Raw genomic sequence first — 21,344 nt, 5'->3', positions numbered from 1 at the left:
GTTGTATAAAAAAAATAAAAAAACTAAGTCTATGTAAATACCCTATTTTTTCTTATATTAAAGTCATACGATGAGTCCTACAATGCCATAGAATCTATAGATTAAGGATAGTAATCTGTGCGATGCTATGTCCTGCGCACATATAGAATTATAGATCGAGCATAATATTTTGCATCCACTTTCTACGTATAGAATAGATAGATAGATGATTTATTTGTAAATAAAGAGGGTCTTATTTCACTTTTCAATAATATGTGAAATTCTTTTATAATTATAATTTGTTAGTTTCATCTTTATAAAGGTCGAATGCCTATACATAGAAAAAAAAAAAACCGCTAAAAACCGAGCCGAGGGGGATGTTAGAAGTGAAATAGAACACATCCAGATATTACCGAATTTTTTGTACTGTCTGTTTGTATGGGCTAGCCTCCGAAACTGTTAACCGATTTAAATGAAATTTTGCATAGTGGTACCTTACGTCCCCGGTTAACATTTTATATACTTATAATAACAGAAAATTAAAGAGTTCCCGTGGAATATTTAAAAAACTATAGTAATTTATACAGCTTAGTACACAACCTACTTAAGTAAAGTCATTTTGACCTAAGGCAAAAAGTGAGAACGACAATGTTCAGTGTTCCTAGACATAATAAATAGGGAGGTGCATACATTGATACAATAAATATTAAATTAATACTAAACAGAAATAACAAATACCACGCGGATAAAGTTGCGGGCATCAGCTAATAGAAAAAAAAAATAATCGTTAATATTATTTAAACCTCTGTTCTAATAGGCAGACGGTGCTGATGCATCAAGCTTTTTTTGATTAACCATATCTCTTAAGTTTTATTAGATACTTCCGTTCTTGCTCATCGCCTCATTAGCTTATCGGTTTAAAAGATTACGTACCTACCTACTTAATCATTACTGAACCTACCTTCTACACAGAAATAAGGACTCGTGTTATGATCTAATAATTACTTCTAGAGCGAGACTTGGTACAAAAGTCGTTTAATTGGGTACTTCTGTCGTATTCGTGTTTCAACCGTGAAGCAGTTGTGTTTGCTCAACTGTGTTTCAGTTTGAAGGGTGGGATATGGCAGTGAATTTACAGGGTATGGAGGAATAACACCTGAGTCTTTAGGAATGGCAACGCATGAAGAATATCATGAGCGAAACACTATACTCTGTTATGGCCACGGTGCTGTTCATGTTTATAGGCAACAATTACCACTGTCCATCAGGTGGGCCGTCAACTTGTTTGCCAGTTTAATTTGCACAAAAATACCTAATCTAACATCCGAAATTTTATGTTTAATCACATCAGTCATGCCAGCAAAATACTTATTGTTTTAGTCATTGTTTTATGTAGGATAAACGATTATGCAATTATTCACTTGCTCAAGAACGTATGCACGGCCGTTGCACGGCCATGCGTCACTGCAATTTTTAACAACGGTTAAATTGGTAGTTCGCACGGCACTTTGATTCTATCTAGTTTTCGCAACTTATATTGCATATTACAGTACTTTTTTGAGTGACTTCTGAAAAAAGGAGACTATTAATTCGCATGTATTTTTTGTGTTTGTAAATTATGCGATATGTAGGTACTTTATTTCTGGACTGATTTCATTCATTCCTACCATATCCATTTATGCCGAGATTGAATGCCGCTTATTTCTACCCAGCGAATTCTTAACCTTCTTAAATGGGTTCATCTTCTTAATTAGTTTACATATTTATATTATATGTTACCGATACCAACATAAATATTATATAAACTAATATCATAAAGAAGATTAAATTTTTGGTTTTTTTGTTTGTAATGGATAAACTGAAAAAAAATACTTAATCCTTTTAAAAATTCACTAAAAAAAACTATACTTTCAACAAGTAAAATGGTGGATAGGAAGTAGACCCATGGAGATAGATAACTTTTGTGTACAGTGTTTCCTTGAATATTCGAGTAACCTCATTCAAGTGGGAGGGAAGGGATTGTTAGTAATGGGAACTAGCGGCTGTAGTAACAATCCTGTCAGGTCGACCTCCATGTGGTTTTCCCTGGAAACCATAGTGACTAATATTCGATGAATTCGTCTTGATGGCCCAATTGACGTGCTTTCGTCTTTACGAATATCACCCCTCATTGGTGCTTCGGGAGTGTATACCGACAGAATAGCGTGGTTAGAAATTAATTATTTTTTTAACTGCGACTTCGTCCGCATAACTATTATAAAGAGTGATTGATACTTGCTGCTGATTTTCACCACCGTACAACCCGCCACAAACTAAAGTTTCATCCCAATCATCTGGACGAGTGACGGTCTTCCACCGTGTGTTTTTCAAGGCACTTTCTTCCACCCACAACCATTCTTTGAAATCAACTTTTAGCAGTAGTATTTCCGAACCGATATGACAACATAACCTTCAAGAAAAGAGTATATTCCTTTTTAAAAGGCCGGCAGCACATCTGCAATGTCGCTGGTGTTGTGGGTGATCATGGGCGGCGGTAGTCGCTTACCATCAGGTGAGCCGCATGCTCGTTTGTCCCTGTGTTGTAAAAAAAAAATAAAGAGTAAACCTAATTATGACCGGGGTAAAAAGTCTATGTACTTCTCATATAATACGTGTGTATAAATTTTATAGTGACCAGTTAAGTCGTTAAGAGTTGACAAAAAAACAAACTAACTTTCACATTTATATTATTAGTAAGGAGTATCTTGTGTGATGTCAAAGCGTAGTTAGTTGTAAAGAAAATAGATTTACGTTGTATAATATATACTTATATAAATTATATACATTTACTAAAATATTTAAAAGTGAAGCATAAAGAATGATAGGTTGCGTAAGCTTATCTAAAGCATTACGGATACTCTATAAAACAAATAAAGCTGTAACTTGGAAAGTGTAGATAATCTGACATAGTCGCCTCAGTTATTAAATCTTCACCTTTCACAACGAATGATGCGTGTGTTTTCTAGTACTTTCACTGGAATATCTAGCGATAACATAGAAGACCTAAACAAGCGTTGACGTATTTAACATTATTTTACTCGGCCGTTTAAAAAAGGCATATACTATAACTTATAGATGTCTCTGTGCATAATTAAGAGCTCCGCTCATATCCTGGAGTGGGCACGACCCAACTATCCCCTCCTCTTAAATACGCCTATAGACGTAATAAATTTTAATCTCTAATAGCTTACCTGTCCTCTAATTATCTTTGACATAAAGAATTAACCTCAGATAAAGAATTTATCTCGAAAGAAATCAATGAAACATTTCAGTAGTTTAAATGGTATGAGCTTCGGTTTGATATAAATTTGATCGAAGATTGAGATATAAGGGCGAAATTATAGACTGGTAATAAATCTAAGACCTCAGGCATAAAATTGCTCTCTATTACTCATGCCCATTTAATTCTTACCTATAGCCGATGGATACCACATTTCATCAGATTTGATACGTCAATCTAATTTACATTTAAAGTTATGTAAAAAAAAAAATTAAAATTACAATATAAGTTTTATATACGTTTAACTTATCTGATATATTACTGTGAATCACTCAATTTATCGTTTTGATAAATACCTAGTCATAGATCAGAACTGACCCGGATTCTTGGTAGATCAAGGAGGTGTAAGCAACTTTCTTATCCGGTGACGTATAACGACGGCGATTCCATTTATTATATGGTTACATGTGTTAGCATACAATAAATAGAAGGAGCGCAGGTAAAGGAAATCTAGAATATCTATATGGCACAGTAAATATGGTAACAATGCAATCATATGGCTTAGTTTAAATGAATGGCTTACAGACTGTTAATCCAGGTCTAATGGTGTGTAATAATTGCTTTAAAAATTGTTTTTTGTTTATAATACAGGAAAAATAAAGAAGAGTAAAAAAAGTATTTTAGTGTTACATTGCTAGAAAAAGTGACACATTATTAAGTAATTTAAATGTAAAAATTTTGTAAGTAGTAAACTAAAAAAAAACCTAATACTCTGTTTGTGTTATGACTTTTTGATAAAACTTCATTAGTTTAAGTAATATTATATGACGATGATGATACAGCCATTAACTGTTCACTGCTGAACATAGGCCTCCCACTTGGGGGGGGGGGGGGAGGGGGGTTGCCAGGAGTTGTCAAATGTGGCAGGCAGGTTGGCAACCGCAGTTAGATTTTGGTGATGTTTTAAGAGGTTGCCCATCCCTCGTTCGTTAAATCCCCTTAGCCGCCTCTTACGATATCCACACAACAGTATTATATAGTCAATGAAAAAGACTTGTTGGTACACGGCGCAAAGTTGATTACAGTAGACAATGATTTTTAAATGTACACTGTACAGTATTTGGAATCTACGTCTATCAATATTCAAGCCAGTGGCTTTAGAATTGCAACGAATTAAACGTATGTATATAGAATGTACATGTTTGCAAGCTGCAATCGTATAAATTAAGTTCCACATACTTACTTACGTGCAAGTATTAATTCATTTGTATCTTTCTAGTTTTTATCAATACAATACGGTTCTTGTTTTTACATAATTGGCACGAATGCAAAAAGGGTAGACATGATTTACCAGAGAATGAGTTTAGCCGTCTATTTTACGCACGCTTGATTTTCTTGTCGTTAGTGTCGTTGCTCTAATCAGCCAATTCTAGATTAGGATTTCTTAAACTTTAATAGTCACGAGTCACTTTCAAACTTTTAAAACAGTCTCTGTTTCATGCAGAAGGGAATTACTATAGTAAATCAATAAAATTATTTAATTCACTTCATAATGTATATAGGTGGAAATTGTCAACATTATTTGAAGGGAGTTTTCTATCAGCAAAATCGAATATTTTCTCCATAGAAATATGGGCCGTAAAAATGTTTGAATTTCCCATACTAATATGAAGCTTTTTATTCTTGAGTTAGTATCAATACTTTTTTCGTTTCGAATTTTATTTCATGATATTTCATAATAATCCTAATATATTCTATAGCTTGGATAGATTTTTATTTGTACCTACCACTAATAATTTTTATTTCAACCTGTATATGTTTTGTAAAAAACACCAATGACTGAGATATTTCGTAGACACATTAGAGAAAAAAATAAGATAAATTTTGGATTTCTGTACCATGGTTTACATCCATATAAGAAATTCATATACTAATCTATTAGCCATTATTGCTGTTCTCTAAATGCAGTTCTTTCAATATTTTATGTGATGGAATTTTCAGGCTCACCTTTAGTAGAACTAAATATTGATTAATTTTTTGATAGAAACGCAGACAGAGATTAATTGACAGTAGCTTTAAAATATTACCTAAAAAGGGTACATAAATATTAAGTATATGAGCACCTAAGTATATATTCTTGTGTGTAATCGACATCAACTTGTCCATTTTAACCATAATGAACTTTTTGCTGAACTTTCAAGGCCGGCGAGTTACGAAGCAAGGTAACGTCTGCCTTCATACAAAAAACTGATCTTCCGAACTATAACACAATGCAGGTAGGTATGTACGTGTGGGAGGATGTTGTTTGTATGGGTACAAATGAACATGTAATTAAATAATGTGTTGGTTAATTAATATTATTAATTTGTCCTCATATTAGGTACATATTTACATCTGTAGTCAACTATTTTTCGTACTTAACTATATATTATATTACTTAAATATGTTACATTTAATAGCTTCAATTTGGCGTTTCTATGGTTTGTGTATTGAAATCGTTTTTCCTTAATTGAAAACATTAATTAATTTAATAGCTAGGTATTTAATGCAATTTCGGAACCTTCATTTACCTTAATGCTCATCCTTCCGATTCGAATTTGGATATTAGTGGCTCGCCCAAAATAATTATACTTATCTAAATCAATTATTTCTTTGTAAATTTAGCTTGCAATCATGAAAATAGATATAAGTACAAAGTGGCGTATCATTTATGTCATAAAGTGCTGGCTTTCGAATTTGTGCTTGAAGAAAATGCATATTTAATGAGTGTAAAGGAGAAAATGACCTAACAATATCACTGATGTTATATTAATTCTAATATTAGAAACCTGAAAGTTAAACCATTGCGTGATTAGGTAAAAAACTTTACAAGTTGGATACTTTTAAAGTTTTTTACCTAATCACGCTAAAACGGCTGATTCGATTTGAATTAACTTACCTACACAGACAGATCATATCTAAATCAAGGGATAGATACAATTCGTATTAAATAAATAAGATCTTTATATTTTTATGACAAAGACGTAATTTTCGCATATCTACTTTACTAGACATGCGTCTAGCATTATTATTCGTCCCTCACAATGGACACGGGATGGGATATGCAAGTACACATGTCGGGGTGAGTGGCATCGACCGGCAATGCAAGGTGAACGAGGTGCGCGTACGCCGGACAAGGCATTCAAGATCGTAGCCTGCACCGCGGTCCCTACCACGTCCCTAATTATGGATACAACCTTTGTCGATTGTGTTAACTTTAGGCATGGTCAGTTTTATTCCACCAAGCAGTAACATTAAAATGGTAGACATTATACGACGAACATGTTAAGCGATGATCATATAATTTATCCTTAGGTATTAATATTATAAATGTGACAATTGTGAATTTTGGTATACATGTAGGTACTGCATATATGGGATTGAGACGGACATAGGCTTCTTACTATTCAATTCCCGATCAATCAACATACTTTGGTCACGCAGATAAAGTCGCTGGTTAAAAAGCTGGTATTATTATAAACAATTATTTACTAATTAAAAAATACTATTTATGATATTTTTTATAATTTCGACGTATATTATTATTTAACATATGCGAGATTGGGCAATATTTTCCTCAGATGTGTGTCCATGAAATATTTCAATCGAAATATTAGTCATATTTCAATATTTCCGTGGATTTACCAGGATATTATTACCAATAAAGGCACTTAATAAATATTTAGGTTTGTTCATAAAATTAGGGTAGGTGCCATTACTTCGACAAGTATTTGACTAAGTAAAAGCCATTCGGAAGTACGGCGAAAGTCGACAGTCGGTAGACAATGGGCGAGCCTTGTAATTGTCGTGCCACGAGATGAACAGGGAAAGTAGCCGAAATGACCATGTGAGTGCTGAGTGGTGTCTTTTAGGTATACATCTGTCAAGCATTAAAATCAGATTCTCACGAATTAAAAGGTAGATAGGTGTTTGTTGTCTTTAGAAAACGTTGCTGACATATCTAAAAAATAAAACCAACGAAATTAGGCACGATGGTGTTTGTTCTATTCAAAGCTAACAGTATTTAAACGTCAGATTGACACTGTTTTATTATTTACCAATATTTGTTAGTCTATCATTTGTTGCGGCGGATCTGTTCGGGTCTTAGGGCTTCTTAAAGTAATTACTTATGGTTAAAACTTATTTAAAAAGTGTTTGTCGAGTTTCTTGCGAATTCTTCTCCACAGTTGATAATATTCTGAATCTAAATCAAGGTAGGGGTAGTAAAGGTGAAGTTATTTTATTTGTAGTGCTTTATAGATAAGAACAGCACCACTGACAACATAATGAGTATACTCTGCCTGAATATATAAATACTTATCATACATACATTACATTCGTAGATTATTATCATCATCATCATATCAGCATTTTATTGTCCACTGCTGAACATAAGCCTCCCCCTTGAGGGGGTTTTGCCAGTAGTCCTTCGCCCTTTCTTAGTCGACTCTTACGACACCCAGGGAAAATGAAGGGGTAGTCTACTCCATGCCGGGACCATATGGCCAGGTATTCTTTCTTCTTATCGGTATATAATTTTTAGATTATATTACGTTACATTTAAAAAATGTATTCGATTTCAAAATATAAATTCATTAATTTTATTGTATCAATGAATTACGACATAACACTTACGAGAATGATAACATTAAATATACTTTAATTTTTTTACACACTCAGTAATATAAACATGGTATCAAATTACTACGTTAATGCATATCAAATTAATGGTCACCCTAAACACATAATTTGCATGTGAAATTGTATATAACGATATAAATTTAATTTCTAATTTTAATGCAACAAGAAACAAGAAGATACTTCTGTGTAACAGGTGAAAGTAATAAACAAAATTTATTAATACAACATATTAGCATAGACACTCTAACCTTTGAAACTGTTTTTAAAATACGCATATGATTATAGATTCTGTAATTAAAATAAGGAAATGTTCATTCATACATTGGAACGTGAGAATCGAAACCTCTAAGAGCCTGGTGTGTGATGGAGCGTATAGTAGGTATGGTATGAACAAATATTTATTTGTAATAAAAAGTAACATATTCTTTTATTACAAATAACGATACAAAAATATGCTCACGAATCTAATTAATAATAGGGTAATCATTTAATAAAGGCATTTATTGATTGAAACGCTCTGATTTCTCCTAGCATATTAAATTACATCTAAAAAGATTAACTTAGATTAATCCGGTTTATTATCGGTGTTTTTCGTTATCGGAGAGTTAGTCGAAAATTTATATTGGCACGCAGTGTTTAGTGTAGGCCAAATTCTAATACTTTTAGTAGGAATATATGTATAAATTCTCTTTTACATTGACTGTATGTTTAATGATGTCATTCTTCAGATCAAACGATATCTATATAATTTGAATGACCTTCTTTTAGTTTTTAAGAAGTGTGAATATTGTGCTGTCACGTGCGAATATTCGCATGTATAAATTCTATAGACACAGTCTTAATAACACCTTTATTAGTTTTTTTTTTAATAAGCGATTTGCTTACTTGTGTGTTCCTATTTACTTACATTGCGTTTCGCAACGTAATTACTATTGCATAGCAATCAAATAGTTTACCAATTCTATAAGTTGCAATTTTTTAATAGATAACATTGTTACGTGTATTCAGAGAATAAAAATATGTACTCAATTGTTATTAAATAGGTATAGTGTGAAAAATAAAAACTGGTTTCTTTTTTTCTGTATTTTGAACGTAACATTGCAATAAATATACAAGTTTTATTTACTTATCACCGAAACTTGGGATTAAGCGGTAAAAAGTCTTTGAATTCTTCAAAAATAAAATATGAAAAGAATATTTTTGTTGTATTGAATATAGATACACTCTTAATTTTCATATTAGGTATAATTTAGTTATGTTTTAGCTTTCTTTAAAACTGTGTATGTATCTAATATGTGGTCGTATATAGAACAGCTCAAACCAATTCTGTACACTAAGTACTTATTAGTATTTTTATTTAGAAATGAAATCATTTCTTTTCCACGTATTTATCAGTACATTTATGAATGAACACTTTCATCGTACTTTCCCATCAGTAACCGTCACCTGATCTGGTGTTGTGATGAAAAACCACGATCGATGAACTCGAGTTGAAGGAACGTTTCGCTCCGATGGCTGATCATCCTCGCTACACACTTCTCTTGTCGCTAAATAAAAATAAAAACACCAACCTTATATCATTGCGATTACGCAGTTGTATCTATCGTTTATAAATTACTTATTTTGCGATACCTTGTTGAGTAATTGTTCGTGAGAATGCGATCGGATTGTTACATCAATGGGTGTCTGGTTCGCTATGTCGAAATTGGACATGTCGTAGGGTTTTATTAGTAAAACACTAATGTTATAGTTATAGCAGCCTCGCGAGGAGCACATGTGAGCTAAACAAATATGACAGCAGAATCCAAATGTTCTAAGTACAGTTCATTGAGTCAGTATACCGTGTGGTCCCAGCATAAAATGGACCACCCCTTTCTTTTCTGTAAGTGTAGTAAGAAGCGACGAAAAGAACTTTATGGTCGGGGGATGGGCAGCAGCGTCTCTCTTAAAACATCACCAAAGCCTAACTGCGGTTGCCAACCCGCCTGCCAAGCGTGGCAACTATTGGCAAACTCCTCCTTTATAGGGGAGGCCTATGTTTACCAGTTGACAGTTAACGGCTGATGTGATGATGACGATCATGGGTCAGTATAGGTACTGATATTGGTCAGAACATTATTAAACAACTTTTAATTTACCCCTATTCGTCGTTTGGTTTCTCCTAAGATTGTACATTTTCCTAACAGTTTGAGACCGCAATAACCAATAATACATGACCAATACTTTTTCAGCAGTGACGTAATAGTTTACGTAGAAATACACAAAAAATTAACGTTGTTAGGTTGCGGTATTTTATAAAGAGGATTTTCGAGCATTAATTGTAGTTGCATATTATTTCGATTTCTACTTGCAGTCAGACTCATTTTGTTACTAGGAATAATTCTGAGACGTCAGTAAATTAAATTTAAATATTTGTGTAAGTGCAGATTGCCGTTGAAGATATTTTTTTATACCACAAAGATAGCTGTAGCCTATGGACGCCTGCAACACCAGGGGCGTCACGCGCACATTGTCGACCCTAAAGAAACCTTAATATAACCTTTTTGAAGGAACCGATATTGCAGTCTCTAGGGAAAACCTCGGCAGTGAGGTCATTCCACAGCCTGAGTGTTCGTGGGAGAAAATTATAGGGACAATCTACTCTGTACCCTAATATTCTCAAATTTTTTTTACCTACAATCTTTTTCAATAAACGTAACTAATAAGTATTGAAATTATCACGAAAACACTCTCTAAATGAAATTAATAACTAATCGAAACGTTCCATCAATTAATCGATATTAGATTTGTAGTATTATTGCACATCAGTAGACTTTCTTAAGGTTGGATCAATTATATTATCCGTTTGTTTACATTTTTATATTTTGTCAAAATATGAACTCTCGCAACTGGCTTACTTTAAGCAAAACCGAACTGTGGAATCGATTGGTTGATTTTCTCATCACGATGGTACCTAATCGTATTTGCATCCATAATTCTATCGTTACGGTGAATTCCTAAGAACTTGTTTAGATGGCTTCTCGATGGTGGGAGAGAGATGAAAGGACGCTTAGAAACGTATAGTAAATATACCATGGTTCCAGGAAATTGGGTCTCCCTAGACGACAGATTATCATTGTGGATGAAAGTTTTACTAATAAATATGAAAGTTAGTTAAGATGTTTGGATGTTTATTAATTAGTTTTGAATGAAATTTAGTACGTAGAGAGACAAAATTGTTTTCGATTAATATCTACAAGATTCATTTCTAATTCACATGCGCTGGGAACGGAATATAGTAATATAATATAAATTGAGAATTAATCGCAAAAAGGTTTTTTATAGCCAGGTTTGTTAAAGCAGGTTACGAAGAAACTGGTCCTGAAATTTTGTCTGCAATCATGTCGAAAAGCTGCTTAATACGGTCTTATTCAAGTCCATAGTACAAGTTTTTGAGAATGAGTGGCAGTAATTTTCTACACATGTAGTGTTAAAAGAAAGTGTATGAAGATTTCAGACGTAGTCAACTGTTTCTCGAAAGCGGTCATAAGTCAGAATGACGTTATCGAGTGACCACATGAATGTCTTATCACAATTGGAATTCACTGTATCTTTCTTTCTAGAACATAGATGGAGCATCAAGTGTTGGAAAACGTTCTAAAATGATCAGATAATTTTTGGCTAACATGCCATTTTATCATACTGTTTAAAAGTTCAAAAGTTCTTTTGTGAGGATGGAGGGTGAACAGTACAAAGAGATATACTCTTTGAACTAATGTTTGTACCATACATACAGCAAAATAATAATTTTATTTATGTACTTATTTGCTTTAATATAAAATAATATGTTCATAATTCTTATAGAACTTACAAATTATACGATTAATGCAATTCAAGAGCGTAGTAGTAAGTAATAGTAGTGGAATTAAACAAAATAATTCTAATCAACTAATCAATATTAAAAGTGCGTCATTTTGAAAATACGTTGAGCTGTTCATGCTGAAGCATTTGTAGGGAAATACTATATCTAAATGTTATTTATCTAGCTTTCTTTATGCCATGGTCACCGTGCGACGGTTGGGTTCGAAGAATTTTGATGACATGGCAATTTTTAGAAGTCGTAAGTTACCTAGTTGCAGTGATTTGCAGGAATTGTTTTCTTATAACAAACAATAGGTTTTCTATGTCTATTGTTTAACACACAAAGGCTATAAAGCTATCTTTGTACTTACTGAACACAAGATATCTGGAGTCTGTGCGTAGATGTGCATGCTTCTGGATCAGATGTGGCAATGATTTTGTTATCAAAAATTAGCAGGTTCTCAATAATTAGGATGTTCTCAATTTAAAAAGCGATATATTTGACAAATTTGGATCGATTCTAATAATTCCTATTGGAATCAATAGGATTTATGTCCGTTATTATTTTAATATCAGACGAGGGGATCATTTAATTATAACCCTTGGCTATGTTTTACTTCTTAATAATAAAAAATCTCTTCTAAATTTGCGACACGAACGCGTAACATCCAAATGAATTGGAGACTTCATTTGGATGTTACGCGAAACAATCCAGATGAATTGGAGACTTCATACTGTTGCAAATTACTTAAAAATATGCAGTCATATTAACATTTTCTTAATATTATTTATTTACATTTTTAAAGTTAAAAAGAAATTGTTGGCTATTTTTGGCTCACAGATTTTTGTAACATATAAATGCTAAAAAGTATTAAGTTCAAGTATTTGACTTCATTTTTTTTATAATGTAATATATTTTAATTTACAATATGGTATGCTCCATTGATTTTTACTTATTCACCAAAGAGTGCCTTTGTAGCAAATTGTCTGCATTAGTATGTCTTCCATGCTGTATTCCGGTTTAAAGATTGAGGTATGATAGTGAAAGTACCGGATACTGTAACTCAAAATGTTCATATCACAACTGCAATAATAAGAAACAATAAATATAACCTTTAATCAAGGGGATCGTATGCTTGTATATCATACATTTATTTTTAAAATAGTGGTTTTTCATTCAACCATAAATAGATAATATAAAAATATTAACAGTTACACCAAAACTGGCCAGGGCGAAGCTGAAACTCGTTTAACTGGATAACGAAATGAGGTTCCAAAGATCTATTACTTCTTTGCGTCTAAATATTGAAATATAAGAATTGTCTTAATTACCTAGTATATTTTTTTAATTTAATTTTCTATTATTAAATACCTAAATATTTGAATAATTATGCTAAATTTTAACAACAACAGGAAACATGATGTCATATAAACCACAAAAAGTTTATGTATAACCGCAATGTAAATACATACTGATCAATTTATATAACTACTTTATTAATTTAGGTATTACAGGTACAATTATATTATTAACCGACTTCAAAAAAGGGAGATTTTCTCAATTCTGTTTTATTTTGTTATGTTTGTTACCTTGTAACTCCATTATTTATAAACCGTTGTGAAAAAATCTTTTTTATCTAAAAGGAATTATACTTTCAGATTGGTTCCAAACAAATTTGATAAAAATTACTTCAGGTGGTACATATTTTAAATTAAAATAATTGATTTTTAGTTTTAATCGTCTTATAAACTGATTATAGCTATTTAATTGTTTTGTCTTTCTATTTTGAACTAAATTCTCAATTCGAAAGAAAATGATAAAACACTTCAATACCTGAAATAAGTTTTAGTTTTTATGAATAAGGGAGCTAGAGTATTATACTACTATTGATAGATATTAAAATTAATCTGTGGTATATATTGAGATCGTATTTGATCATAGACATCAGACATAGTTATGTCGAATATTCTCGATGTAATCTCTATTTGCTCACTATTTTAGAAATCTCAAGCCAAATCGATTCCGTTAGTGAGAGAACCGGTAAAGGAATGTGGGCTTGTAAGGCCGACCGGTCCCTGTAATTATCCCTTTGATATCCGCCGCTTTGAAGCTGACCCATTGTGCGGTGGGACTGTTAATAGCTTAATACTTATACATAAAATATCCCACACTATTGTAATCCGAAATTTTTAAAACAATGTGGCCTTCTCATTTGGCCCTTAAATTCTAATTGGAATCCCAACCGTAACCAGAACTATTGCCTGTTTCAAAAATCAAATAGAAACATTCAATTTATTTTTTATCTGTACTAGTTATTAGTTCCGTATTAACGCTGTGTGGCGTAGAATGGCCATAGACCACCCCTTCCTTTTTCGTAAAAAGAGATTAAGGGAAATAAATAGTAAAAAGATGGGCAGCAGTATCCCTCTTTAAACATCATCAAAGCCAACAAGTTGGCAATTGCCAACCCGCTTGCCAAGTGTAGCAACAAGGGGATGCCTATGTTCTGCAGTGGACAGTTAACGGCTAATATGATGATGATAAGTCATTAGACATTAGCAGACCGTCATATGATCTGATTAGTTGTTACTTTACGTTTTCATTAAATTCTATCGGAGAAGTCATACACTGATTATAAACTGATAAACAAAGATCATAAAATAAAACAATACGTATTAAAAGTATTTGAAAAAAGTACATAAACTACTTTGATAAATTACCCCGAGTCACAGATAATATACTTCTATAGTTAAGTATAGGTAGTAGGAATAGCACGTAAACAAGAACCAAAAACTTTATGTACACAATAAGTAGAAAGATTGCTTGTAAACATAAATTGTTGAAATATTCAGTAGTAGGCGCTCAGCATGGTTTCTGTTTACAACCAGATAAGCAATATACATTGTGCCGTATAGGTAGTTTTTTACATAAAAAATATCCCATTATTATTTAGTTTGTACACGATTATTACCGAAATGAAACTTGACATTAAAAATTACATGATATTTACAGTATCTAATTAATTGTTGCAGAAATATGCGGGAGAGAATTCGGCCGCCAACTCGCAGATATTAGACAGTTTGAACAACAAATATTTCTTCTACACGAGGACGCGCGGCTTGTTCCGCATCTGCTATCCGAAGGAACGGCCACCCACAGGTGAGATAGTGACTGATCTAATAATTCAGGTGATTGACCGAGTTTCGTCGAGTTAAAGCAATATGGCACAATGGTATCGTGAAAGTTGTTTCGACAGTTTCTTATCTAAACGCAGATTTAAAAGCAGTCTTATTAATGATCGATGATATTGGTATATTGATTGATATATTAATAGTATAGTTACTATGACGATGTATAAAAAAAAACATACAAGGAGAAAAATATTAAGTTATTATAGAATTATTGTTTGACTGGAAAGGTTGAACAGAAAACCTTTCGCTGTTGAGGCGGTCGTATAAATGTACACATGCTTAAATATGAGTACCTAGATGTACACTTCACTGGCTCGATATTAAATAAGTATTGGAACAAAGAAAATGATGCGTTAATGATTGAATCAATTTCTATTTGCTGCATTTATGACCTACCTACTAAATGCCAAACCAATTTAATTCAATTAAAATGGTAATGATTAACTTACATTGACACATTTGAATTATAGTATCGTTAACTCTAGATCCTGTTAACAAATAAATGAATTGCAGTAAACTTTAATTGGTCTCTCATATTTTCTGATTATGAGAGTAATTTGTAAACATTCCAACCGCTAACTGTTATAAACACAATCATTCTTAATCAAATTAACGCACCGATAGACGTCTGAAGATACAGCTTAGATCTATATCGTGCTAAATATCGTGCTAACCAATAAAGTATTTTCCATGAAGCGGTAATCACAGTTCTTAACCTCATTAAATGAATGTAGTATGATTATTTTGAGCTATTGGAGCGTTGAATGTTTACCATTATATTGTTTATGGAATTAGCGTTTCTATTTCCACCAGCTTATGAATTGAAATTGTAAGAATCTGATGGTCAGCGGCTCAGATGTACGGTACCTCGGTCTAACAGGTGTCTAACCGCTGGCGAAGGAAAGATACTATAATCATAATGGTAGCATCATGTGAGCAATCATAATCGCATAACACTTTGAAACTCATTAAGTTTTTTCGAAAATCTTGATGTTAAGTAGTGGCCAGTTAGGTTACTGTTATTTTTAGCTAAATAAAAAATGTAAAGTTAGGAATTTAAAACACGTCATCTAAATGTCTTTGAGAATCGTGTACCTATTTTTATGGTCTTGAGCAATAAAATATGTAATTTTTATTTATTCTTCGTAGCTTTAATGTTAAGGTAGGTAACGCTATATATTTTGTTTCCAGTAATGAAGTTTTACACAGTTAGATTCTTTGTGTTTGGAAGTTTGCTCGATGCTCGTTGTTTAGTTTTTCATATCTAAAAAAATATTTTACTTTTTATATTTTTTTAATTTGTGAAATAAAATTGTATATCATCTTATTATACTGTTCACTTTGAAACCAGGGTTTCATAGAAAACAGGAGTTCAACGCATTATATCAATCACTATCATAGTTCCGTCGTTTTGTTCTTATATCGTAATATATATAAATAATAGATATAACCTATATTTATATAGTTCATATTTTTGCTTTATTTTCATAAGAACAATATATGTCATTTATAAAGTATAATTTATAAATGAACAAAACAAAACCTGAATAAAATAATTGTTAGATTTGTCGTTATTATTGTACGTTAGTATTTTAACTAATTACCTACCTACTTACTTTTTAATCTTCAACAAATGTGCCTATATTTGTTGTGACGATGCTATGAGGTCAATGCTATGAACGGCATGATTATGATTGATTTCACTCTACAAACATCGTTGCAGTCACAAAACTAACCGCCTTATGAATAAATCATTGTGGCCACGCCTTAATATCGTAGTGAAATTTTAGTGAGCTACATTTATGATTTTACACTGTAGTAGAAATAGAAAACGTTACAGATAAATTAAATATTAATTTAATATTGGGTTATATCTTTAATCAGTTTTTAGAAGCTTAGTTTTTACAATTTAATTAAATTTTATTTCCTGGAAATGCTTACTAATAACATGTGAAAGTGTTTTCACGTATATATTTCGAGGATTTAGATAGTCATAAACGAATGAACAAATGTACCTATATCGTATTAAATAGAATAATCGATAAAGAAAATCCTTACATATTTACCAGTACATTGATGATTTTTGAATTCAGTGAATTTATTTTCTAGAGGCTTAATTAAAATAAGTGCTTACATATGTATATGCGTATATATTGCAATGTTTACTTCATTACTTTCAATGTCGCCCTTTATCACTTCCGCACGTGAACCAGGTTCCGTTCGAAAGTCGATACCTATTAATTATTTATCATATATTCACCTCGTATCATGGCAATCCTTATAAGTAATGGTAACCATGTTGCTTGGATGCGGCCACTGTCTGTATTCGGGACGTGCACTATTGGACGAAATCGTTCTGAAGGTCTAGGTCGTACGTGTTTGCGAGTTGTCTTCTGCGCAATATTTGGCGACTAGTTTGACAGCTTATGGGAAGACACGGTTTATTTTTCCTTTATGTTTCCAATGTCAAAGGAAGGTTTTTACCTTTATTTTTTGTCTCTATCATTTGATAGACATTTTCATTAACATTATCCATCCTTTTCTTTCTAGTATATGTACTAGGTACAGCATGCTTTTGCTTACATTCTTACCTTGACTCTCTTTTGTTTTTTATACAGTTTCATAATATGCATGTCTTCCATCACATAGTCCATAAATATATGTATGTTTTTGTAGTATCTCTTAATCTCAGTACACACGTGTACTTATTTTTATTATGCACCTCCAACACATCTATTGTCTCTAACTTAATTAAAATCAGTCAGCGATAGACAGTGCTTGATTTAATACACCACAATTTTTTTATAAATTGTTTTAATCATTAGCTAAGTATTTATTTTGCTACACATATTTTTCCTACCTACCATGTATTGGCTATTTTCATTAGCAACACAGCAATACTTGTTTGATGTGTTTTTACAATACGTCTCATAAAAACAAACTGGTATGTAATACCTATTTAATTCCGACCTTCGCTTGTTGTTGATCATAGATCATCTCATTTATGTTCGTTTCTTATTTTTGTGTTGATTTTTTTTTAACTTAAAAATAAGTATTGTTTATGTCTTTTGCGTGTTGTAAATTATTGTATAATTTAGTGGATTGACAAAAATAAATATTACTCATTATGAACTGACTTCAAAACGGTGGAAGTTCCCAATTAGATTGTAATTTTTTTTCTTATTATGTGATATCTTTAATACTGAATTTTTTTTATTTGTAATTTGGTTAAATATTAATAAGTTTCTCAATATTTTCCTACATTATACATTCATACTTGTATATCTATATGTTTATGTTAAGGTATGAGCGTAGATACTACTGTACGTGACTCGCATATCATAAATAGTTATTAAGTTACATATCTTTAATGCTATGTGATCAAACTAGACTTTTATTTATGCGTAGATACCTCACGTATGTTTCTTTGAATATTACAAACCTTTTAAAAATGTAATAGTTTTGTAACAACAAATACTAAGATTTTGATAAAGAGGACTCCATCGTATAGGGTTCCGTGGCCAATAGCAATAAGAGAATCTTTATTATTTTTTCTGTTTATCCTGCTCGCGTGTTTAAATATTATAATTTCAGTTTGATTTCAATAATATTCGAGTATTATAAACATGTAAACATGTATGTATAAACATGTAATATATATAATAATAAATGTTCACGTCTAAAAGTATATAATTACCATTTTCCATTTAGTGGGCTTTCTGCTTGTTTGCCATTTCAAAGTACACAAAAAAATAATGAAGAGTGGCAGGTATAGGTGTTTTGAGTAACCTTTAGAGTCGAAATACAGCATGTAAAGTAAAATGCAAAATTAATAGATAAGTGTTCTATGAGTCGAACTATGAGGCCGTCTCACGTCATGCCTTCGAAGATATTTCGAATAATCCGCTTACTTCAACGTAGGTAAACATTTAAAAACAAATCGTAATACCCCAAACAATCAATGTCACCAGCTATTCATAATTCGCCGCTGTGCCCAATGAACAATGGGTGCGGAACCCAGAGGTCGTCGCCTACTGGCCGATGATCGGAACTGACGACCGTGACCCCCATGCCTGATTTGTTACGATTAATATTATAATTGTCATGTATTTGATTTTGTATGACCAATTTGATTTTAACGACCTCGTTAATACAGCAGACTTTCCAATCTTAGTGGGTTCAGTCTCCGCAGATATAAACACTTATTCTATGTGTAATATTTATGTACTTATTTATAAAAGAAGAATTTAAAATGATTATGGCGAATGATTAGTTGTCTGTACCCATAGTACCTAAAAGCTCTGCTTCATCATCATCATATCAGCTTTTAACTGTCCATTGCTGAACATAAGCCTCCCCCTTAGGGGGTTGTGCCAGTAGATGCCACGCTTGGCAGGCGGATTGGCAATCGCAGTTAGGCTTTAGAGATGTTTTAAGAGGGATGCTGCTGCCTATCTTTCGACCTCCTCCTCCCTGAGTTGCCTCTTACGATACCCACGGTAAAGGAAGGGGATGGTCCATTCTATGCCGTGGTACACACGGTGGTTGTGTAAATATGTCCAGTATTAATTATTTTTTTATTTTATTCTTCACCTTATGTAACGAACGAGTTTTTATTTGTGGGATTAGGTGTTATTGTGCCGAGGTTCGTGTCACTGCTTACTTAATTTGAGTTATTGGTTAATTTTGTTATCTTTAGCCTGTATTTTTTTGTGTATAGGTTGGTATGTGATACTTACTTCAATTCTGAAACGATTTGCGTAATTATTTTTGCAATTAATATGGTAGTTACTCACTCGTATATTGATTCCATAATAATTTTGTCTTCATTAAAGACACTATATCCTGCTTGTTGCACAGCAAAATGTATTCATACTTATGTATTCATAATTCCGCATTCTAAATTAAAGTGTTTAAAATTCGTCTCTACACAAAGTCATTCATCATTGTCTTTTACTAGTTTTAACATTAACTTCTGCTTTAGTAAATATTTCCATATTGCCATAGTTATTTGCATATCAGAGTAGTACTTTACAGGATGATTATCAATGTTAAATATTATTACAAGTTACAAATTTGGTCTAATCTAATACATAAGCATGTGTCCTCAAAATACCGTTGTAACCTTGATGAAGAAGAATAAAATTAAATTCTATATGTAAATATTTTAGGTAATATATACAGATCAGGTATCCTGTGCGTAAATGAATAGGAATATTAAATACGAATATATTAGTTATATAGTTCATAGTAGAACAAGTGTCATTAGCTGAATATCATTAAATACAATAATTTATATTGATTATTAGAGTTGCATATTTTTTATTTTCTACTTTTGGGACACTTCATGTGTCCCAAAAGTGTCCCAAAGAAATCAAAGTGTTCTTTAACAAAAAAGCGTCTTCTAATTTTTTTAGTGATTAAATTACGTACACTAGGCAACATGTTGATTTGTTTTTATTTTGCCAATAATCTTATTGTTTCGATGTAGTTATTATTCATTTTGACATGGTTTTCTATGTACCTATATGGTTCTATTTACTAAGACGTCATTTTGTCATTCATGTTCGTTTATTTGCATTCCATAATGTTATTTACAATAGGTGACTACCGACATAATATTATTATAGTGAGCATTATGTACCTTGTTGGGCGCAGTAAGTAACAATCGAAGGGGGGGGGGTGGATTATTTGACACAGTGTAGTGATTTCTGAGATGTCGTATCTCTAAACCTATCTCTTTATCTAAAAATTTAATTTAGTACTTTCGCGAAACTACTATTTTATAAACGATATGATCGTCTTATGTATAACTATTTTTAGTATTTATCTATTTATATCTATTTATGTATTTATAATATTTTTTACTTCAATGCTATTAGAAATTTAATTCAATTTCATTAGAAATTTAATTTAATTTTAGAAAAAGGTTTAGATTTAATCGTGAGATGTCACGTGGTATGCTTTTTGAACCTTGGCTGTTAACCTTATGATTATTATAACTCTGTAGTTAACTTCACGGTTTGCTTTATGTATTTATGAATTTGATGAGATAATGGCCTACTATGTGTTATTTGGCATTGAGGTAGTCGTGTCGTCATTTTTTATTACGATTTTTTAGCTATTTTAATATTTTTTCTTGTAATTCATAGGCTTTTTTAATTTTATTTTTATGTTAGCTCTATTCCGCGGTTTCGTCCGCATGATGCAATAGTACACATAGTATTCTATGTGCTAAGTAAGGATATAACTTATCTGTGTACCAAATTTCATTCAAATTCGTTTAGTATTTTTGTTAGTCCGTGAAAGAGTAACAAATATCAATTGCCTTCTCATTCATTGACTCGCCAGCGTTAATGATTTTATCGATAGATTCGTTTGCCTGTTGTCTATT

The 21,344-nt window shown here is 32.0% G+C and overlaps 1 protein-coding gene across 2 annotated transcripts in view; it reads left to right on the top strand.

Moving 5' to 3' along the window:
• Positions 1-21,344, top strand: part of LOC113513100 (uncharacterized) — a 54,784-nt gene that overhangs the window by 8,309 nt on the left and 25,131 nt on the right. For both annotated transcript variants that reach the window (XM_031909313.2, XM_052903610.1), the window contains exon 2: positions 14,792-14,918. In XM_031909313.2, the coding sequence (XP_031765173.2) occupies positions 14,792-14,918 (127 nt within the window). The remainder of the gene's footprint in view (positions 1-14,791; positions 14,919-21,344) is intronic.

The sequence above is a fragment of the Galleria mellonella genome, unplaced genomic scaffold, assembly GCF_026898425.1.
Source record: "Galleria mellonella isolate WM207_F2 unplaced genomic scaffold, CSIRO_AGI_GalMel_v1 utg139, whole genome shotgun sequence".
Classification (NCBI taxonomy): domain Eukaryota; kingdom Metazoa; phylum Arthropoda; class Insecta; order Lepidoptera; family Pyralidae; genus Galleria; species Galleria mellonella.
This window is presented reverse-complemented; position numbering and strand designations above follow the sequence as displayed.